Here is a 24357-nt window from a genome sequence, read left to right on the forward strand (position 1 = left end):
AAAAATATATTAATAAATAATTATTTTATTGTACTCTTTAATATTTGTTATAGTATAATAAATATTTAAATATATAATTAAGTATTTATAATTTAAATATAAATATTTGTTTGTAGTTTTATAAAAATAATATATTAATTACTTAATGATTTTATTAATTTGTATTAAAAGCTTCATTAATATAATGCCTTTTAAAATACTGTGCCAACATATATTATAATATTAATAATTTAAAGGAGTTTCAAAACCCCAAATAATATAGGAGTATTATAACATCCACCCTCTAAGCTTAAGTAAGCTCTGAAAGTTAACAGATAAAACATGTAAAAAAAAAAGTTAGAGGTAATATTTTAAATGATCTTTGAAATTGACTATTTGTTTGAAAGGAAAATGGAAAAAAAAAAAAAGAGAAGAATGAATATGGGAAAGAAAATGATTATTTTTTATTGTTTGGTTGAGGAGAGAAATGAGAGAGAAAGGAAAAGGATACCTACCAATTATTTTCTCTCCAACATTAAAAAGAAAATGGAGAGAAAACTAATTTTTTCTCTACTTCCAATATTACTGTTTTACTTTTTTTTAATATCTTTTATAATATAAGGGTAAAATTATCTTTTTGTAATATTTCTTTTTTTCTTATTTTTCTTCTATCCAAACACATCTGAACAAAATAAAAATTCACTTAATTTCTTTTCTTTCCTTTTTTTTCTTTCTATTCCAGTCACTCTATCGGTACATTGACCAGTCCTATTCTTGCAACCTTGATAGTAACTATTACATTGGTGTTGTCTGTGCAAAAATACAAAATAGTATCTATTGTACAACAACATAATGTAAGAGCAAAATATAAGTTAGGCCATTTAGCATTAAGAGTTAGGACCACACCAACATACAAAAGTAATTATAAAATATAAGTTGAGTCATAATGTATCATAAGGTATTATCTAGTGGGAAAATAGAAAATAGACATTTCTATTATGCAGTATAGTAAATTAGATAGTTAGGCAAATTGAACTAATTTAGTTGCGTAAATTACTGATAAGTAGTAAAAGCTAATTTAGTTGCGTAAATTACTGCTAAGTAGTAGATTAGATAATTTTTAATTATGCAAATTTTATTGTAATAGCCACTATATAAGACAAGTGTGACTCTTAGTGTAAAATGTAATTTTGATGATTATTTCAATTGAATTCATTTCCATTTCTCATCTTCTTTTCTATGCTCTCTCATCTAATTTTTTTTTGCATCACCTTGCTGAACCTTCAACATGGTGCGGTGAGCGTAGAACCAAGGAGGTGATTGCAGTTGAAGCAGAGATTGAGAAAGAGAAAAGCTCAAGAATTCAAATCTACCACAGTGCGAAATTCGAAACTCAATGATGAATCTCCACCAACAATCTTCCAATTCCAGTGAAAATCCAGATCCAAATCGAGCAAGTTCTCTCCAAAGCTTGGATCCTCAAGGAATCGCAGCTTTCTTGAGTCAGATCTCGTCAATTCAAGCTCACCTCAACAAGAACAATAGCAATCTGAGTCAGGATCCGTCAAGCTCCTACTACCTTCACCCATCCGAAAACCCTGGTATTTCTCTTACCTCCATAATTCTTGATGGAAAGAACTATAATAATTGGAGTAAGGCTATAATATTAGCATTGAAATCTAAAAATAAGATAGGGTTTATCGATGGAAGCTTAGAAAAACCTAAAAGAGCCGATCCTTTGTTTGCTTTGTGGGATAGATGCAATACTTATGTTTTGGCTTGGATAAATCTTTCTTTATGCTCTGAAATTTCTCAAAGTGTAATTTATAACAACATTGCCTATGATCTATGGGATGACCTGAAGTATAGATATTATCAAGGGGATAAATTTCGTATGGCCGAAGTTCAGGAAGAATTGTATGTAGCTAGATAGGGAAAAACGAATGTAACTCAATATTTCACAAAATTAAAGGCGTTGTGGGAAGAACTAGACAATTTTAGACCAATACCTTCATGTGAGTATGGAAACTGATGCAAATGCGGACTAGGCAAAATGAGAAAGTTCATATCAAAAGACCATGTGACAAGATTTCTAAGGGAATTGAATGTCCAATATGCAAATGTTAGATCTCAAATAATGTTAATGGAACCCCTACCTCAAGTGAAGACAGTTTTCTCCCTCTTAACTCAGCAAGAAAGGCAGAGCCAAGTCTTGGAAGTTACTTCTGAACCCAAAATTCTTACATACTCTACCAATTTCTCAAACACTGCTAAAGCCTCGCAAAGCAGAGGGAGAGGGAAGGGTAGAGGTGGTAGATTCCAAGCTGGTAGAAGGGGACAAACCGGACGAGGCAGAATGCAATGTTTTTACTGTGAAAAAAGTGGTCACATCGTTGATGTGTGTTACAAAAAACACAGTTTGCCTCTCCATTTGAAACAAAAATATAGTACTGGACAAGCAGGTGTAGTGAATTTAGCCCAAACTGGCACTGAGAGAAGTCTTATTGAACACTCAATTGACTTTTGTTGTATGGAAGAAAATGAAACTTCGAACTTTGACTTTACTCACGAGCAAAAATCAGCCTTGTTGGCTTTGATCAGTAAGCAAGATACAGAGCAGATCAATAATGCAAACCAACTCACTGCCATACAACAAGCTCCTCTTCCAGGTAGCTTAGTGCACATCATATATTTCAAATCCAATATATTGGCCTTAAATATTTATGCATCAAAATATGGTTCTTGGATGTTAGATACAGGGGCTACAACTCATGCATCTTACTCTCTTGACGATTTTCAAACTCATTTTAAGATAGCTTCCGTCATCATTCAGTTGCCTAATGGTGCCCAAACCATTAGCAACATAGCAGGGACTATCAAATTTTCAAATGAACTCTATCTCACAAACGCATTATACATCCCCTCATTTAATTTCAAGTTGATTTCAGTATCCAAAGCCACAAATCATTTGCAATGTAAAATGAGTTTTACTTATGATAAATGTGAGATACAAGATTTACAATTGAAGAAGATGATTGGAGCAGTTGATGTCTGTGGTGTTTTTTATACCTTGAAGGGAGGGGCAATGAAATGTGAAGCTGCACATGATACAATAAAGGTCTGCACAATTGCGTCTATTCTCAACATTTTCAACACACACCTATGGCACTATAGATTAGGCCACATTCCTTTATACAAATTAAAAGAAATGAAAAAAAAATTTGATTTCATTAGTTGTAACACTGATGTAGAGCCCTGTGATTCATGTCACATGGCTAAGCAAAGAAAATTACTTTTTTCGAATAGCAATAATATTTCAATAGCTCCTTTTGAATAGATTCATATGGATATTTGGAGCCTTTTGTCTATTCCATCTATTAGTGGTCACAAGTATTTTTTAACTGTTGTAGATGATAAATCCAGATCTACCTGGATTTTCTTCATAAAGCATAAGTCTGACACAGCTCATTTTGTCAAATTGTTTGTGAATTTTGCTAAAACTCAATTTGGCAAACAAGTTCAATGTATAAGAACAGATAATGGGATAGAATTTTTAATGCAATCTTTCTTTCATGAAACTGGAATTTTGCACCAAAAGTCATGTGTTGAAACTCCTCAACAAAATGGTATTGTTGAGAGAAAACATTAACACATACTTACCATTACAAGAGCAATTCTATTTCAATCAAATGTACTCAAATTTTTTTTTGGCATTTTGCCGTTGGCCATGCTGTTCACATCTTGAATAGATTGTCATCACATTTTCTTAAAAATTCATCCCTTATCAACTTTTATATGACACACTGTCGACCATTTCACACTTAAAGGTATTCGGATGCTTAGCATATGCAAATACTCTTCATGCTAATCGATAAAAGTTGGACCCCAGATCCAGAAAGTGTGTGTTTCTAGGATACATGGAGGGTATTAAAGGATACCTCCTCATTGATTTAAAGTCCAGGGAAATATTCACTTCCAGGAATGCTTCCTTTTATGAAACTCATTTTCCTTATTTTTTGTTCAGTAATGCACCCAACAATAATAATAATCAAACAACTCACTTTCCTCATTCATGCATTGATCCTTTTACGTATGATATATATTCACCATAAGTTGCATTGATCCTAAATTCACACACACACCCGAGATACACAATACTATCTCACCACAAAATGAACATGAAATACAACCAACACATATTCTACATGATCAACACACAATAACACCACCTTCCAAAAATCACAATGTAACACAATCTCCCACACCACACACTGTGTAACAACATCTCCAACAACACCATGTGCAAAGAAAATCCTCAAGAATCAGAAAGCTTCCGTCTCACTTGACCGACTATCAATGTTTAAACACCACCACTGACTAGTCTCCAATTTCACATTGTGAAAGGTATCCAATATCTAACTATTTGTCATATGAAAAATTTTATGCATCTCATACTGCATTTTCTTTGGCTATCTCCTCAAATATTGAACCCAAGCACTATAGTGACGCTGTAAATCAATCTTGCTGGATCAAAGCCATCAAAGATGAACTTACCGCACTTGAGCAGAGCCAAACTTGGAAGCTCACTTCCCTTCCATATGACAAGAAGACAATTGGGTGTAAGTGGGTGTTCAAGGTCAAATACCATCCTGACGGAATAATAGAGAGGCACAAGGCCCGCATGGTAGCAAAAGGGTTTACTCAAGTCCCTGGTATTGACTATCGTGACACTTTCAGTCTAGTGATGAAGCTGACTAGCTTGAGAATTGTGCTGACTATGGCTGCTGCCAAGGGTTGGTATCTCAAATAAATTGATGTTAATGCGATATTTTTACATGGTAATTTGGATGAGGAGGTATACATGTGACCACCACCAGGATTAGATGTGAAACCTGGCCAAGTTTGTAAGCTTGAGAAGTTTTTATATGGTCTCAAACAGGCAAGCAGACAGTGGCATACAAAGTTGAAGTCAGTTTTGATTGAAGTTGATTATGTGCAGTCCAGGTTAGATTATAGTTTGTTTAGCAAGAGATCTGCTTTTGGTTTTACTGTAGTCTTGGTATTGACGATTTAGTCTTAGCTGGTAATGATCTAAATGAGATCAATGCTATTAAAGCTACCTTGGATGTTCAGTTCAAGATAAAGGACATAGAGGACTTGAAGTTTTTCATTGGTATGGAAGTGGCTCAGTCCAAGAAAGGTATCATGATTTATCAAAGAAAGTATGCTTTAGATTTGCTTCGGGATGCAGGTTTTGAGAATTGTAAACCATCCATGACTCCTATGGATTATAGGAACAAGCTAAGCAAGGATGATGGCACCCCACTGACTGACTCTGGTGAATTTCGAATGCTGATTGGAAAATTACTCTATTTGGCTAATACACGGCCAGACATTAGCTTTGAAATTAGCAAGCTAAGTCAATATTTGGATCATCCGACTAATGCTCATCTCACTGCAGCTCATAGAGTATTAAGATACATCAAGGGCTCTCCTGCCACAGGCATATTTTTTCCTGTTGATTCAGACCTTTGTGTTATTGGGTTTACTGACTCTGACTGGGCTGCATGCCCAGATTCAAGACGATCTATTTCTACTTATTGCTTTTATGTCGGCAGTGCTTTAGTCTCTTGGAAAAGTAAGAAGCAAGTTACTGTGGCATGTAGCTTAGCTGAGGCTGAATATCACGCTTTTTCTGTTGCCACCAAGGAAGCCATTTGGATAAGCTTTCTTTTGAAGGACCTTGGGATGACTCTTACCAGGCTTATCAGCACCTATTGTGACAGTCAATCAGCCATTCATATCACCTCCAACCATCTTTCACGAGAGAACTAAACACATTGAGGCTGATTGCCATCTCGTTCGAAACACGTTAATGGAGGGTCTCATTCATTTGCTGCCAATCTCCACAACCAACCAGGTCGCAGACATTTTAACGAAGCCATTAGCCCCAGCTACATTTCATATATTGTATGGCAAGTTAGGATTGGTAAATTTCCACACTCCTAATTTGAAGGAGGGTGTTATCTAGTGAAAAAATCAATTGATAGCTAGAAAATAGACATTCCTATTATGCAGTATAGTAAATTAGGTAGTTAAGCAAATTGAGCTAATTTAGTTGCGTAAATTACTGATAAGTAGTAAAAGCTAATTTAGTTGCGTAAATTACTGCTAAGTAGTAGGTTAGATAATTTTTAATTATGCACATTTTTTTGTAACAGCCACTATATAAAACAAGTGTGACTGTTAGTGTAAAGTGTGATTTTGATGATTATTTCAATTGAATTCATTTCTATTTCTCATCTTCTTCTCTCTGCTCTCTCATCTAATTGTTATTTTTGCATCACCTTGCTGCACCTTCAACATAAGGCAAAGCAAAAGTAACGGCACCAAGTATTTTCTACTAGCAAACTAACAATTATATTTATCATCACATCATCAAGTTTTCTTTATGTCTTAAATCAAGTATTGGAACAAATTTTAGCAAGGTTTCTATCTTTTCAAATATTCATGCACTTGTTTTTTCAATTGTCTCCCTTAAAACCAGGCTTGCAACAACAACATTTGGCATAGGTGAACTTGAAAGGCAGAATTTGGCTTTGGTAAACTTACAACATCAACAAATAGGCTGACAATTAGAAATTTATTTCACTTTGTTATCTCCCACTTTGACAATTGTCTTGTAGTATTGTGTAAGGTCTATCAATCATAATAATTAGAATTAGAATAAATAACAATGCTAAAAATTTCCATATTAATAATAATCAATAATATAATACTCAACAACTATAATAAATTCAGATATAAATGACCAAATTATAATTGCTTAATAATACAAATGACTTCAGCAACACCTTGAGCAATAACATATTGGGCAGCAACTTCAGTTTGAGCATCAACATCTCCAACTTGAGCAACATCATCTCTAATTTGAGTAGCAACATATTCACTCTGAGAGGCACCATCGCTAGCTTGATCAGCAACTTGATCACCATTTAATTTTCATTCTTTTGTTGAACACCAGTTGCTGTCTCCTCTATCCTTAGTCTTTTTGCAATTTTACGCTTTGTGTAGTGTGACTAATATCACCACATGTGAATTTTTCATATTGTATCTTAGCTTTAAATTTGTGGACTTTCTCTTTTGGTTGCCTTCAATATGGGCCTTATGTGCATCCTTTCACAGAATTTTGGTCTTGCAAGGGGTAAGAAGTGGAATACTAAGACTTTTTCCACATTTCTTCTCCTTTTACTGGATTGATATGGAACTCATATGTCATATGTTAGCCATGCATAAACATGCAATAGCAGCTATGGCTACGGGTGACAAACAAGCCAAAATCTGTTAGGTTAACTCACGTAACTTGTCAAAATAGACGGATTAGACTAGAAATTTGAGACTGTTATAAAAAAAAGCCCGCCTAATCCACGGGTTTTGATGGATTTCGGTGGACCAGGCATGCCTGACTTTAGGTTTTAAGATGATAATTAAATTTGAAACGTTACTTTTGTACTTGTATTTGGAAAGTTTGTTCATTTTACTTTAAGTTATTATTTGCACTATGTTTGATTGACTAATGATTAGAAACTTGGACAATGTTTAATATATATTTTAGACAATATTTATTTTAATTTAGACAATGTTAGTTTCATTATTTTATTTTAAATAATTTGGTTAATGATTATATTTATTAGATATTTAAAATTATAAATACTTTAGTGTTTGTGAATTTAGAAATTATAATTTTTTTATGATTTTAGAAATTTTAAATTTATTGAAATATTTGTGAAATTATATCTTTTTTTAATATTTATTGGTTTAATAATTTGTTTAAAAAAATAAAAAAAGAAAAGAGAATTGGCAGGCTTACCCTACCAATCCACTAATATGCCATTAGCTAGGATGGGGTAGAAATTTTGGGACCTCAATAAGGCAGGCATACCTGCATGCCACCCCTAGGTTATGGCATAACGACAATCCTAAAAACAAGATAATTAAAATAGTAAACATGTTGTACTTTTTGGAAAAAAAAAAAGTATTTCTAATACCTGATAACTGTCATGACCTACAACTGCATGTGTGCTTTTGCAAATCAACTACCACATTGTGTTGTTCATCACCCTAGCTATGGCATGACGATAAAGTAACCCTAAAAATAAGATAATTAAAATAGTGAACATGTTGTAGTTTTTTTGGAAAAAAAACTAATATATTTCTAATAGCTGTCATGATCTGCAACTGCATGTGTGATTTTGCAAATCAACTACTACATTCTGTGGTTCACCATAAATTTTAAGCATGACTTCCGCAGTATTACCAGACCACATTGGTATTTGGTATCTGTTAGAAGCAAGAGAGTAATATGAAGAGTGTATTATTGAGTATGTTCAAATGAGACAATGTGTAAGAGTATATATAGGTGTTAGAAGAATCAAAACAATAAAAGTGTAATATCCTATCACAAATATACAAATATGTTAAATAATGCTAATTGATCTAATTGATTCTAATTATACTCTAACATCTCTCCTCAAACTCAAGTGGGACCTAAAGTTACCATCTTGAGTTTTGATACTAGAGTCCAAAAACGAGTAGGATAATGAGCCTTCATTAAGACATCAGCAGTCTGATCCAGAGTTCCAACAGCTATGAGACAAACATCATCAATAAGGAGACATTTGTTGAACAAAGTGACAATCAATCTCAATGTGTTTGATATGTTCATGAAAAACATCATTATGGGCAATCTGAATAGCACTGCAGTTATCACAAAAACATTAGTTGGGGACGATTGAAGAGCACCCAAGTCTTTGAGAAGCCAATGAATCAAGACTACCTCAGCAATGATGTCAGCAAGAGCACGATATTCAACTTTTGTACTTGATCGAGCAGTGAAAATTTGCTTCTTGGCTCGCCAAGAAATGAGAGTCACTAAGAAACAAAAAATAACCAGTAGTAGAACGACGATCAGTGGGATCACCAGCCCAATCAGCATTGGAGTATGCTTGAAGGGATAAAGAGGAATGGAAAAAAAAATGAAAACCATGAAATAGAGTGCCTTTGATGTAGCGAAGAATGCGAAAAACTGCCGCATAGTGACTAGTACGAGGAGCTGACAAAAACTGGCTAAGAACATGAACTGGATAGACGATGTCAGGTCGTGTTATAGTCAAGTAGACGAGACCTCCAACCAACTGTTGATAAAGAGTATGATCATTTAAAATAGTGCCATCCATAAGGGTAAATCAAACATTAGACTCAAGGGGAGTAGACTCAGTGCGACTATCTATAACGCCGGCTCAAGCAAGAAGATCCAAAGCATACTTAGTTTGAGAGAGATAGATACCATCATCTGTGAGTGACTTCTAGACCAAGAAAATAACTGAGAGAACCAAGATCTTTCATCTCAAAAGTATGGTGAATGGAGGCTTTGAGATCAGAGATACCATCAACATCATCTCCATTAATTATCATGTTATCAACATACAAAAGAAGAAGAACAACTTCATGTTCACTTTTCCGAATAAAGAGGACATTCTCATGAAGGCTGCAAGTGAAATCGAGATTACATATAGTGGTGCTGAACTTGTCAAACCATTCACGAAGAGCTTGCTTAAGACCATAAAATGCCTTGCGAAGGAGACAGACCTTGCTGGAAGGACAAAGATATCTTGGAGGTAGTTTCATATAGACCTTCTTTTTCAAATTCTCATTAAGAAATGCATTCTTCACATCCATTTGACTAAGAGACCATTTTCTGACCACAGCAATGATAAGGAGAGCATGAACAGATGTGAGACGAGCAATAGGAGTAAAAACTTCTTCATAATTAATATAATACTCTTGCGTGCATCCTTGAGCGACCAACCGTGCTTTATAACGGTCAATAGAACCATCAAAACGAATATTGATCTTGTATACCCATCTATTACCCCTCAGAACAAGTCTTGATCTATTTATTTTCTTGAGTCGAAATAATGGAATTTTATATGATAACATTAAGATATTTTTTATAAAAGAAAATATAGTCATCTAGTTTAAAAAATCATTGATCAAAAAACTAAATTTTTTTTAAATTATTTTGATGATGTCATGATAAATTGAGTGATATATTGATGAAATCATATCTGTTCGTTACCTTGAAACCTCGGGTGCTCGTCGGGTCGGGTGGTGATGGAAGGGTGAGTGGGCGAGACCCCGGGTAGACCTGGACCGGGCGTGGAGATGCGAACTGAGAGTTGATGATGCCGGAGGAGAAGAGGACGAGAGGGGAGGGTGGCCACCTGCAAGGATACTCCGACGATCAAGTCAGTGTCTGTACGAGGTGATAGCCAAATTAGGTAAAATGTCGCGTACCTTGGGGGGAGAGCTGACCTCTCCCCTTATATACTATGCTGCGTGGGCCCATAAATGACCTAGCCCATTGGCCAAGAAGCTTCTATGAGCTGTCCTAATCCACGTGAGAGGAGCTGGTTGTTCCGGTTTCCGGGTCGGGGCTTCGGGTGTTGCCCCGAGGATATCGGCCCGATCGGTTTTGCTGGTCGTGACTTAAGCCGCGTAATGGCAAGTCGCGCGGTTCTTGGGTCGGGCGCGGGGGGCCTACCCGTCGAGCTTCCTTATCCTTGTGGCTCGGGTCTTGGGTCGGAGGCGGGGCTCCCGACCCGTCGGGTAACCGTGTTGGACCATGTGAGTCCGTAACAGTGCCCCCAACGCGCCAGTCTTGAGGTTTGAAGCTCGTGGCTAGGCGCGTTTGACTTACTCGCCGATTTGGGACGTATTCCTCTTCTCGGGAGCTCGCTGATATCATTCGTGTTCGCCACGTGTGGTTGCCTCGTCTCCCTCTTTACGCTGTCTCCTTGGCTTCTGTGCTGGGCATTAAATGTCCATCATTTCATGATTTGAAATTTGCACGAATCTGATCGACTGGAAAATCGAATCTGATCGACTGCTTGTAAGCTACTCCTGTTGAGTTCTCGAGAATGATCCCAGCCCCTCCGAACGCTTGGTTGGAAGCTCTGTCGACGTGGAGTTTTCACCATGTGTTCGGTATGTCGGGTGTTTCTCCTGTGACTTCTACTAGGAAGTCCGCCATTGCTTGGGCTTTGATTGCCTGCCTGGGCTCGTATTGCAAGTCATATTGGGATAGCTCTACTGCCCATGCCATCATTCTCCCCGCGAGGTCGGGTTTCTGGAGGACTTGTCGAATGGCCTGGTCGGTTCTTAGGATGATCACATGCCCTTGGAAGTATTGTTTGAGTCTTCTCGACGAGGTTAGTAGGGCATAAGCCAATTTTTCCAGCTTGGTGTATTTCAACTCCGCCCTTTGGAGTACCTTGCTGAGTATATTGGGCGTTGAGTCTTATCTTCTTCTCGGACAAGAACTACCGCCATGGCCTGTGTGGTCACCGCCAGGTATAGGTTCAGAGGTTCTCTTTCTCTGGGTTTGCTGAGCACAGGTGGTTCTGAGAGTATTTTTTTGAAATGGTTGAATGCTTCTTTGCATGCCGGGGTCCACTCGAAGGCGATTCCTTTCTTCATTAGGCTGAAGAACGGGAGGGCCTTTTCTGCCGAGGCTCCGAGAAACTGGGATAGAGCTGTGAGCTTCCCGGTGAGTCACTGCATATCTTTGACGCACCCTGGGCTTGTCATCTTGAGGACGGCTTCGCACTTGTCTGGGTTAGCCTCTACCCCCTGTTGCGTTATCATGAAGCCTAGGAACTTCCCGGCCTCCATGGCAAACACACACTTGAGTGGATTGAGCCTCATCTTGAATTTCCTTAGTGCTTTAAAGACAGCTTGGAGGTCGCCTATGAGGCTGCTTGGTTCTGCTGTTTTTACCAAAATGTCGTCGACGTAAACCTCTACTATTTTGCCGATGAGGTCATAGAAGACTTTGCTCATTATTATTTGGTAGGTGGCCCCTGCGTTCTTCAATCCAAACGGCATTACCTTGTAGCAATAAGTGCCTCCTGGCGTTATGAATGCCGTTTTGTCCTCATCGGGTTGGTACATCAGGATCTGGTTATAGCCGGAGTACGCATCTATGAAGCTGAGGAAACGATACCTGTCGCCGAGTCTACCAAGGTGTCGATGTTGGGGAGGGGGAAAGAGTATTTAGGACATGCTTTGTTCAGGTCGAAATAGTCGACACGCATCCTCCATCTTCCGCTAGCTTTTTTGACCAGGACGACGTTGGATAGCCACGTCGAGTACTCGAGCTCTTTGATGAACCCGGCTTCCAGTAGCTCGGCTGTTTGTTTGCGACCTGATTGGCCCTTTCTTGGGACATCTTTCTTCGCCATTGTGCTACTGGCTTTGCGTCTATTTTGACGGCTAGTCGGTGAGACATGACTTCGGGATCCAATCCCGGCAGGTCTGATGGCGTCCATGCGAAGAGGTCGCCGTTTGCCCTTACGACCTCCATGAGGGGGCCCTTGAGTTCATGGGGCAGATTTTTGTTTATGAAGGTAAACTGCTCTACCGACTTTCCTATCTGGAACTTCTCCATGTCCCCTTCTGGTTCTGGTCTCGGCTTGTCTTCCATCCTTACATCCAGGTCTGCCAAGAACACACTGGCTGCTTTCTTAGACTCTTTTCTTAGGGAGAGACTGGCGTTGTCGCAGGCGACTGCCGCTTCTAAGTCTCCCTTAATGGAGCCAACAGTTCCTCTGTCCATCACGAATTTCATTGTTAGGAATTTGGTACATATCACGGCTAAAAATTCGTTGATAGTTTTTTTCCTAGAATGATGTTGTAGGCTGTGGAGTCTCTAAGGACTAAGAAGTCCGCCATAACCGACCTCCTAGCGTCACCGGCTCCAAGGCAGATTGGGAGAGAGATCGCTCCGTCGGGCTTTATATAGTTATCGCCTAGCCCCATGACCCCGTGCTGGTGAATCTTGAGGTCAAACTCCCTAAGTCCCATGGCGTCAAACACGTTCCTGAATATGATATTGGAGTCGGCCCCAATATCGACGAGGATTCGCCTGACCAACCCGGTCCCAACCATTGTCGTGATTACTATGGGGGGGTTTCAGGGTGGTCGTGAAACCACTGATCTTTTGGATCGAAGGATATCATGGGGGGTCTTCCGCTCGAGGCGGTGGGACCTCCTGTCGAGATAGAGAGGATCCGGGTATCCTTCTTTGCTGCTGACTTGGATTTTGGGGGGCGGGGTATCGCGCCCGACCACAACGTTAACCACAAAAGTTGGGGGGTTGTCGGTATTCCCTGTGGGCTCTTGTCTTGCCTTGACAGCCTAGCTACGATCTTCTTTTGAGCACTCCCGTTCCCGTCTCCTTGGTTCTCGGATAAGTCGGGAGAACTCACTCAACTTCCGTTCCCGGATGGCCTGTTCTAAAGCATCTTTGAGGTCAAAATAGTCTTGGATCTTGTGACCGAAACCCTTGTGATAATCACAGTAAAGGCTTTTGTTGCCTCCCATTCTCTCTTTCAATGGTCTGGGTCTGGATAGGATTTCCTTGTCTGTAATTTGCTGATAGACTTCCACTATGGGCGTCGTGAGTGGCGTGTAGTTTGTGAACCTCCCCACCCGTGGGGGTTGTTTGTGTTGCTTGGCTGGGGTTCCGTCCCTAGGAGTTTCCTTATATCTGTCAACCTGGGGAGTCTACCGAGCTGGTGAGTTCGGGAGTTGCCGTTTATTGGCTGCTACAACCTGACTTATTTCCTCATCATTGATGTATTCCTTGGCCACACTTTGAATTTCCTACATGGTCCATACATGCTTAGTTGTGAGGTGCTTTCTAAAGTCCTTGTTTAGCAGGCCGTTTGTTAGGCAAAGACTAGCAACTGAGTTTGTGAGGCCGTCGATTTTCAAGCATTCATCGTTGAACCTGTCCAGAAACTTTCTAGTCGATTCCCCAGGCTTTTGGGTGACCCCTAGCAAGTTAATCGGGTGTTTGGCCTTGGCTATGCATGTTGTGAATCGAGCTAGGAAGCTTTGGAAAATGTCCGTGAAGGTCGTGATGGACCCTTGTGAGAGTGCGTTAAACCATCGGATTGCTGGACCGGCCAGTGTTATGGGAAATGCTCGGCACCTAACTACGTTGCCTACCCCTTCCAAATTCATTCGTGCCTCAAAGGCTGTGAGGTGCTCTTGGGGGTCCTTAGTCCCATCGTACCTCATGTCTGTTGGCTTGTCAAAATTCCTCGGAAACTGGACCTTGAGGATCGAGGGGTGGAAAGGGGTTGCCCCCATGATGACGGGTTCCAGCCGTTTCTTGGCTTTCCCTTTTCGAGACTCCCCGTGGCTCTCGGACCCACCTTGGGTAGGTCGGGAGGTCACTTGTCTGTGCGCTTCATCTTCGCGTCTTGTTGGGCTCCTTTCTCAGCTCTCATGTCTTCGGGAGGTGGAGCGAGTGCGGGTGCGGGATCGGCTAGCGACGCCTCGGAATTGGCTGACGTCTCCGTGGGATCGGCTCCTCGCTGCCAACTTCCTTTCGAGGTTTTTCACTCTGTGTCTGAGTTCCTGCATGATCTTGGTGCTATCGGCTCTCGTTCCTCCGAAGGGACGTCTTTCGGGAGTCTTGGTGTAGATTGGTTGGCTTGGCTGAACAGAGGACCGCAGGTGTTCAGCGGAGCGAGCCGTCGAACTTGCGCTACTCAGGCGGGCCCCTCATCCTTCGCGAAGCTCCTCCGACGTGGGGAGTCGCTCCATGTTTGCTCCTGGGTTCCCACAGACGGCGCGAATGTTTGTTACCTTGAGACTTCGGGTGCTCGTTGGGTCGGGTGGTGATGGAAGGGTGAGTGGGCGAGACCCCGGGTAGACCTGGACCGGGCGTGGAGATGCGAGCTGAGAGTTGATGATACCGAAGGAGAAGAGGACGAGAGGGGGGTGGCCACCTGCAAGGATACTCCGACGATCAAGTCAGTCTCCGTACGAAGTGATAGCCAAATTAGGTAAAATGTGACGTACCTTGGGGGGAAAGGTCAGCTCTCCCCTTATATACTATGCTGGGCGGGCCCATAAATAACCTAGCCTATTGACCAAAAAGCTTCTATGAGTTGTCCTAATCCACGTGGGAGGAGCTGGTCGTTCCGGTTTCTGGATCGGGGCTTCGGGTGTTGCCCCAAGGATATCGACCCGACCGGTTTTGCTGGTCGGTGACTTAAACCGCGTAATGGCAAGTCGTGTAGTCCTTAGGTCGGGCGCGGGGGGCCGACCCGTTGGGCTTCTTTATCCTGGTGGCTCGGATCTTGGGTTAGAGGCGGAACTCCCGACCCGTCGGGTAACCGGGTTGGACCATGTGAGTCCGTAACAATATCCAAATTCATAAAACATGTCAAATGTTGCCACCAACAATATACAAGATATGAGCACAAAATCTTGAAGAAAAGATGCCTTTATATTTCTTACTCAGAAAATCATTGTTGTCTATGCCTTTGTCACCGATCTGAATAACTTCAAGTGTTCCACGAGGCATCTTTTTTATGCCTTTGAAAAGAATTTAATTTCAACATAATAATAGTTAGAGAAAGAAGTCTCTTATAATTTTTTTTCTATTTTTTCTCTCTTCTCTAGTTTTTACAATATTCTCTCTACTACAAATCTAAAGTATATACTCAAATAGATTTTTAAGAAATTTTACATCATTCATTCCTCAAAAAATTTTATTACGTCAAAATTTTTAAATTTTACAAAAATAAGACATATAAGTTTCTATCTTAGTCAATTCCGTTATTTTCACTTCGACGAATAGGTCCTCAAAAATGTGACAAAAGGACCTATATATCTTACTTTTATAAAGTTCAGAGACCTTGATGAGTTTGAAAAACTCTAATTTAATTTGATGATGAACAAACATTATTAATTTAATTAAAATTACAAAATTGTCAATTTAATTTTAATTAATATGTATTGATTGATAATTTTGTTGTGCAGGTCATATATATGTTGGTAAACAGGCCCAATTATGTTAAGAAAATGTTTTCAGCTCTGTGCACTTTTGATATATTAAGTGGCTGAATTATGATTATGTTAATTGGGCCAGAATAAGTACAAACAAGTCCAAAATAAAATTTTGATGCAAAATCAAAAGGCTTGGTCCGAAAGAAAAATGAAATTGGGGCACTATGGTTAAGTTACTATTTTAAAGTAATGAAACCCAATTCATTGATTCATGGCCGCATGCTTCCAACGGATTTCTTTCTTTATCTTGTGGTGGAATTCAAATTTTATTATGTGAAGTTAATGCAGATCTTGGAAACATAAAGAGAAAGAGAAAAGTGATTTGATGGCTTTAATGTGGCTTACACGCTACTACACAAAGCATGGGGAGTTGATCTTAATTAATTCATTTGTGATAACACTCATTACTCATAGCTTTGATTTTTCTCTCTTCTCTCTCGTCACTTCTTTTACTCATTCGGTCACCTCACAGAGAAAGAATGGAAGCTAAGCCTAGCTACCGAAAGGAAGAAGAAATAAGCAACAAGACCATTGTAATGATGGCAAGAAAAAGAAAACAAAAAGTATATTATGGCTGAGATCTTCACCAAGAATGGTAAGATTTGGTGAAGTAACCTCAAGCTCTTCATACAAAAAATGGAAGAGAAGATCTCGATCAGCAAGGAGAAGATCATTGGAGGTATGGCTTGTTTCTGACTTTTCTCAACCACCATAGAATGTAGCTACAGTAGCTACGTGATGGAGAAGACAGAAGTTAGGGTAGATGAAGCTGTCATCATCATAACTCATCAAGGGCTAAGGATCCATCTTGGAGTGCAAAGCAAGATGGAAGGCTCTGATTGATGAAGATTGGTGACCAAGGAAGACCCAAAGGTAATTGCATGTTGGTTATTGCATTCAGTTATCTCTTCTCTCTCTCTGGCCGAACCGGTTTGCTTGAAGAAGAAGAAGTTTAGCTTGGTTTTTTGTTTCAACCGTGGAGGCTTCCCAGTTTATAAATAAGGGAGAACAGTCAGGGCTTGAAGCAAGGAGTGAGAGTGCAAGACACAGTATTCACATAGCTACCCAAGCTAACAGAAGTTCTTCTCCTTCAATGTTCTTCATTTTGTATTTTTCTGTTTAATTTTGTCTGTCTTGAGTCTCATAGAAAAAGGCAAACAGTGAGGTTTGTATGAAAAAGCCATAGAGCGGAAAAAGGCAGAGAGTGCAAAATTAAAAGAAAAAGCCATAGATGTCCTTAGAGGTTCTTTGTACATCTGTGTTGTGTTTTATGATTCTGTGGGAATTTTCTTGCAAGTTTGGTTAGTACTTAGCAGTTGAAAGTTTGGCAGTGACAAAGTCAAGTTCAGTTTTGGGTTTAGATTCTGGACTTATCCTGGATAGGAAGGATAGTTCCTAGGGAGAATTGGTGTATGTAATCAAAGATGATTATAGTGAAATTCCATCATTGTTGTGATGGAAACTAGATGTAAGCTGCATTGCACTTAGCAGCTGAACTAGGATATATCTTGATGTAATTCTCTCTCTTCTACTCCATTTCTGTTTCTGCTGCACAAGAGATAAAACTAAAAAATATCTCGTGCCGGGTTACGAGATAAAAAAAAAGTCTCGTGACTGGATACGAGACAAAAATCAAAAAGTCTCCAAAAGTTGTTTCAAATACCAGCAAGTGTTATTAAGTGAAAAAGAGGCTAAGATTTAACCCCCTTCTCTTAGCCACTATAAAACCATCAGACCTCAATATAATAAAAAAATTTTAGCAACGAAAATGTATGATTCAAAATTTTTTAGGACCTATTTAAAATTATACTCAATCTATAACTCACCCTTATTTTGATTACGTTAATATTTGGATTATGTATTACATTCAAGGATTTTGTTTTCCTTTCTTAATTAATTCATTTTTTCTTTTCTTTATGTTTTCAGATTCCATAATAATTCTGTTACCATATGAGTTTTTTTTTTTTTTCCAAAACCTAAATACAAAACTTAAGTCTTACATTTTTCTCATTCTTACATAAAATAAAAGATTTAAATAAATTTTAAATCCTTCTCATTCGCAAAGACGTGGTAGTATAATCCATTAAACATTCAACAAAATTTAACATAATGTAACACAATCCAAATACAATTTAACGTAATCTGACATATACATTAAAATCCGACATACACATTATATATAAAAGAGGACATTTTAATAAATTCATTTTGCAAAAATTTAGCAGGTCTCCATAAAACAGATACCTCTACTCTCATCTCCTCTATATATTCGTCAGAACAGGTCCCTGTTTTTGTAAGGATTTTGTGTCTCTCCATTTACCTCGCTGTGAATAATCTTTGCGGATTTTTTTAGTCATAATTAATTAGTGGTGAATTGGATCTTCACTTAAAATAATGAACCATAAACTTGGAAAAGATATATATTAAAGGTTACCACTTATCACATTCAATGTTTGACAAATTGTTTTAAATTTTTCTCTTATTTTTTAATTTTTAAAAATACTATTTGTATACTAAAATCAGCCATTGTGTATTTGTGTATAAATACATATATTATTTAACTCATTTTCAATCTATATTTTAGAGTATATACTCATTTTGGTCCTTAAAGAATTTCAAACCAGACATTTTAGTCCCCAACTAAAATTAATTATTCGATTGGTCCCTAACAATTAATTCCGTCAGTCACTTCGGTTCTTGACTCCGTCAACTCTAACAGAAGACAAAATGGTCCCTGAAAACTCTAACATGGGACAAAATGATCCCTGACAACCCTAACAAGGGACAAAAATGATCTCTGACCCCTTTATTCGAAAACGACACGGTTCTTCCCCAATTTTTATCATATCTCGCATAACCCTAACATTCATACTCACCTTCTTTTCCATTTTTTCCTTCCTTCTCTTTAACTCCAAGATTAAGTCATGGTGTAATTGTCACACGCGTCGCACCTACCTCAACATGTCAGGAACCACACACTTCTTAAATCTTTGTGACTGGTACATCCACCTCCTCTGCACTTCACCCACCAAAAGCATATACTTCCACGTCTTTGATAACATCACTGATAAACCACTATTTTATGGTTTATCTTGTGCTAAATTGAGTGGTTTTTATCAGTTATTCATGTAATTCGCATGTTCTACGTTTGCCTTCCAAATTTGGTATTATGATTGAAAACTTACTTCTTAAACCTTTAAATTGTCAATTTTTAATTCTCCTTTATACCACTCGATGTCGTGATTTGTGCGTTAAGTGTTTTCAGGCTTCATAGGGCAGGGATGACTTGGAGAATGGATAGGGAGCTTGCAAAGAAATGGAAGGAACATAAGAAACTAAGGAGCTGACCAGCGAGGAGCGACGCGTACGCGCACCTGACGCGTGCGCGTGCTTTGGTGCATCCCACAGCGACGCGTATGCGTACCTGACGCGTATGCGTGACACGCGCAGAAGATCATCGACGCGCACGCGTGACTGACGCGTACGCGTGACGCTGGGGGCGATTTTGGGCTTATTTTGGACCCAATTTTCGGCCCATAAACACATATTGGAGTCAGGGAACAGCAGAGACTCAGGACATTTTTCATTTTCACTTAGTTTTTAGTTTTAGTTTAGGGAATCCTAGAGAAGAACACTACTTCTCCTAGGGTTCTAGCTTTTCATAGTTTTACTTTTGGATTAGATTTTGAGAGAGCGCTACTACTACCTTCGCTTGAAGTTTCTCCATTATAGTTTGCTTTTCTCTTGCCTTATTCTTACGTTTTTCGTTCAATTGCTTGGATTCATGTTATGATTTTTTTAATTTTACATTTATTAATATAACGAACCATTTGCATATTTAATTCCATTCCTTGCTTGAATTTCTTCGTTCAATGATTAGTTTTAAAATTTTCAAATATTAATTTATTTTATCTATCATGTCTCTCCTCTCTTCTTATTCCATGTTATATGAAAATGGCATTTATGTTATGATTTGAAACTCCCAACTTGAATTGGGAGTTAATTAATTGGATCTCCTTGAGTTGAAAAATTCAATTGTAATTTGAACTTTGAAATTGTTGTCTTACTCTATTTTCATAAATTCTAGCTCTTCCCTAGAAAAGAGCTAGGACCTGTGAGTTAGAGTTAGTATACCCAATTAATCTTCCTTCGCAACTGCAAGAGGATAACTAATTGGAACATTAAATTTATAGAGTGTGCATTGTATAGTTTGAAGTTATAGTGTTAGATTGTTAGTGTTATGCGAGATATGATTTCCGAACAGGGGAGATCAGGAACCATTTTGTCCCCTGTTAGAGTTATCAGGGACTATTTTGTACTCCGTTAGAATTAACGGAATAAAGGACCTAAGTGACTGACGGAGTTAATTGTTAGGGACCAATCGAATAATTAATTTTAGTTGGAGACTAAAGTGTCCAGTCTGAAATTCTTTGAGGACCAAAATGGGTATATACTCTATATTTTATATTGTAACATGTATTTTATACTAGTAACTAATTTTGATATACATATAGTATGGTTTTGTTTTTGATACTTTTGTTTTTATCTCCGTTTTTATATTTGTGATCCGGAACAATATTCAAATGAAGTACATTGGACATAACTAATAATAGAAGTATAACACTATATGGTTATTAGAAGAACTTTGTTGTGTGTGTATGTGTTCATAAATCATAATCATAGACTAGCAGGCATGTGATAAAAGGTAGAATGACAAATATAGACAGGATTTCCAGTTTTCTTGAGCTTGAAGTCAAGTGCAACTACACTCAAATTTCTTTCACTCTTTACCACTGAGGCATTAGCTACCAATTCTTCCTGCATAACCATTTTCATTTCAAAAGGTCAAAAACACTAATAAAAAAAACAATTGGACCATATGAATTCATGGTTCAAAATTCAAATTGCTGTTTCTTTAGTCATAAGTCATAACAAAAACTGTTGATTTTTTCATTATTATTATTATTTTAATTTTTAATTGTTTATTAGTTAGTTTTTGTTATGCACTTTACTCTTTAAAGTTTAAACTGCAAATTGCAGCTTCTTAGATAATCTTCACCCAAAACCAAAAATCATATTCTAAAACACCGATACAATTTTTGTTTAGGGATAATGCTCTTGCAAAAACTACACCTAAAGATTGATTATTCAAAACAGTATAACTGTAACCATCTTATTGATATAAGGTACTTCATCTTGTAGGCAAATTCATCATTGCAATTCGCAACATAACCAAATAGGTCCTAATGACGCTGCAAAATGTTGCGACTACCATTGAATGATGCTTAGCAATGTTATTTACAATGCTGAGAATCCAAACAGGTTGTAAGAAGATGTTTCAAATGCAATTTAGGGTGAATAATTGGTTACATGTAAGCAAATAAAGCACTCTGGAGGATTCAGAACGTTACAAATTCGTCTATTATTTATTGATTTGAAGCTAAAGGTGAAGTTTATAAATGACAATGGAGAGAATCAAAGTTCAATATAAAATAAGAACTACTTACATGTATTGGAGTGGCAGAAAGGTAAGAAATGCTAGTTTCCCCAAGAAAAAGTTCTTTGTCCTCACCAACTATAGTTCTAGCACAGGCATGAGACAGAACATTAACTAAAGATCCAACAGATCCTCCATGCAATGTTCCATAGGTATTCTGAGATAACAACAAAGAAAATTAAGAAAAAGAAAGCTTCATGGGAAATCACATAACATTTGAGACGATGATGAGGATAAAAACATGTAGGGATAACTCAAAATTCGGACAACTTTAAGATAATTTTCATACATCGGAGACTCTAATAAAGGATGCAAATGGCATGTGTTGAAGATGATTCTTAAGACAAGTTTTGTAACTTGAAAAAAGAAGGGAAGAAGAAGTTGCATCTCTAATACTTCACTATGATACTATCTCTGCCCTTTTTATTCTAGAAATCTAACCAAAAGTATTGGTAAGTGTTGAAGACAGAATATAAAAATACTAAAAACACCAAACAGAAACAACATAGAAAAGTTATGCCTCGTTTCTTGTTCCAAGATGTTGGGAAAAATGAGCAAATTTTGTCTGTTTATTTTTTATTCATCTAATCTGTCTCTTTATGGTTCATGTATTGTGATATCAAAGGCAAACGGTACCTAATTATGCTCAATCAAGACATAAACATATAAGATCCACAACACCTATAAGAAAATGAGTTTTAATTCTAATACAGTGACAATATAAAATATCTTACATTACAACCAATGAAATTTATTTATTTAGATGATTTTTTTTATTCCAGTAGAAAATCAACTAGGAGTATAGCTAACTAAAGCCAACTAATTGAAAAAATGTCAGTTATAAAAAAGAAAAAAAAAACCTCTCACTATCCAAATTTTTTTGAATTTCAAAACTAAAAATACAAAGAATTAGCTTGAATTGGCTTATGTTATAGTTGATTTCCTAAATTTTTCTTTTTTTAAACATTGAATATGAAAGATAATCAATTTGGTTTACCTGCCAATAAATTATTAGAAATTTGTATAAACTCTAATAATTCATCAGTAATTATCCATCGATCAAAGAACAAAAACAGTTAAAAGCATGATTGATCTAAGATCTTCTTCGTCTTTTCTTTTTTTCCATAACAAGTGTACGAATATGAAAAAATTAATGCCTATAGAATGTGAAAAGCTCGAACAAACTAATAAGAAAATACCTAACCTCTAACAGAACCGCCAGGTCATCACTGAGTAACAAACTAATAACTAACTATTAAGACCGTGTTTGGATATTATTGGCAATAAGGCAGTGTTTGAATCAGAATAAAATGACGTACACAGAGAGGCGGTTTGGGGACGATAGTGGAAGAGATGTGTCCACGTCGGATGTGATCAACGGTGACGGAGCTGCGAACGAAATCGAGGAAGAATTCAGGGGAGTTGCTGTGATCGGCGGCGTCGCCGCCCATAACAGCGTTGAATAAGTGTAATGTTTCTTGAGCGTGTCGAGGGTCTGTTATTTCCCGAGAAACCTTCAGTGACACAGGAACAAAAGAAGAAGAAGAAGTGTTTGACGCCATTGTTGAGTTGTGCTGTGCGTTTTTGCTTCGTTGCCGTTCACAGCCAAATAATTGAACAACTGAACATTATCACTTGCAAGCTTGCAACCAATTCCAAAAAAATAAATATTATTTTTAATATGTTACATGTACATCCAAAACAACTATCAATATAAAATATATATTAAAATATAAATATATATTAAAAATAAATTAAATTATATATAATTAATTTTAGTAATTGATTTTAACGTATAAATAATTTTTTTTGTTTAATTATTCTGTTAGTCTCTATAGTTTTGCGAAATTTTTAATTAGGTTTTTATACTTTTTTTCCCTTTTAATTAGGTCTCTACACTTTTTTTTTCTCTTTTATTTGGGTTCTTGCATCAATTTTTTTTTGTTGGATTCCTATGAAATTAAGCCAATTACCGCTAAGAGGGATCTAATTAAAAAAAAATTAGTGCAAGGATCCAATTAAAAGAAAAAAAAGTATATGGACCTAATTGAAAATTTTGCGAAATTATAAAAACTAACATAGTAATTAAATTAAAAAAAAAAGTACTATTTCTACATATAAATATTTAAAACACCGACAAAATTATTTATAAAAAATCACATTCTAGGAAGAAAAATATTAGGAGGCCATTAGAATTTATTACAATTAATTTAATTTTTTTAGTCTAATTTTTTTAGTTTAGAAATTTAACAACGTACTTTATCTCATACTTTTAAACATTAATAACTAACTGACGATAAAAAACAATAAATTTTGATGATTCCTTAGCATTTCTCTTTTAAAAACCAATTTAATTTGTACTAATGACCTTAATTGTTTTACTTAATTTAATCATGATTGTCTTTGAATTAATGTCTCAAGCTTAATAAATAGTGTTTTAGAATATTATTAAATTGGATGAAAATATAAAAAGTATATATTCTTGGATTTATAGTGACTTTATATATTCTTGTGTATATATTGTTGTATGAACACAAATTTAAGGTCTCAAATTTAAACTTGATAGATAAATATAAAAAGAGTAAATTCATTAACTTTGTTTAAGCACTCATCCATTTTACAAGTTTTTTAAACATAAAACTCCAACTTATTCAATCGATTTACCAATTTTTTTATAATTTTACTGCATGTTCAAATATTTTTTACAATTAAATCTAACCAAATTAGTAAGAACGTATTAGACATGCTTCAATTTTTTACTAACGCAAATCTTCCCCACACTTTAATATGAATATCTATCTTTTTTTTATTATGTGTTTTTTTCTTGTAGTTGTTTTTTTATTATTTTTTTTTCTTTTCCTCTTTCTCTTCTTAATGGTTTTGCAATATTATGTATTTCTTTTTATTATTTTTTTTCTTTTCCTCTTTCTCTTCTTAATGGTTTTGCAATATTA

The 24357-nt window shown here is 37.0% G+C and overlaps 3 protein-coding genes across 3 annotated transcripts; 1 reads left to right on the forward strand and 2 right to left on the reverse strand.

Annotated features, from left to right (window-relative positions):
• Nucleotides 1-1378: 1378 nt before the first annotated feature.
• Nucleotides 1379-1912, forward strand: LOC130962511 (uncharacterized). The gene has a single exon (XM_057888716.1). It carries the CDS (start codon nt 1379-1381, stop codon nt 1910-1912), a length of 534 nt encoding a protein of 177 aa, XP_057744699.1.
• Nucleotides 1913-13704: 11792 nt separating this feature from the next.
• On the reverse strand, nt 13705-14196 carry LOC130962512 (uncharacterized). The gene has a single exon (XM_057888717.1). The coding sequence runs from the start codon at nt 14194-14196 to the stop codon at nt 13705-13707; it is 492 nt and encodes a 163-aa protein (XP_057744700.1).
• A 6231-nt stretch (nt 14197-20427) lies between these two features.
• LOC130962104 (uncharacterized) lies at nt 20428-23056 on the reverse strand. Its single transcript, XM_057888198.1, has 3 exons — nt 22723-23056; nt 21414-21560; nt 20428-20724 (listed from the first exon to the last, which is right to left on the reverse strand). Exons 1-3 carry the CDS (start codon nt 22963-22965, stop codon nt 20584-20586), a joined length of 531 nt encoding a protein of 176 aa, XP_057744181.1. The 5' UTR covers nt 22966-23056; the 3' UTR covers nt 20428-20583.
• Between the last annotated feature and the right edge of the window lie 1301 nt (nt 23057-24357).

The sequence above is a fragment of the Arachis stenosperma genome, chromosome 2 (genome assembly GCF_014773155.1).
Source record: "Arachis stenosperma cultivar V10309 chromosome 2, arast.V10309.gnm1.PFL2, whole genome shotgun sequence".
In the NCBI taxonomy this organism is placed as follows: domain Eukaryota; kingdom Viridiplantae; phylum Streptophyta; class Magnoliopsida; order Fabales; family Fabaceae; genus Arachis; species Arachis stenosperma.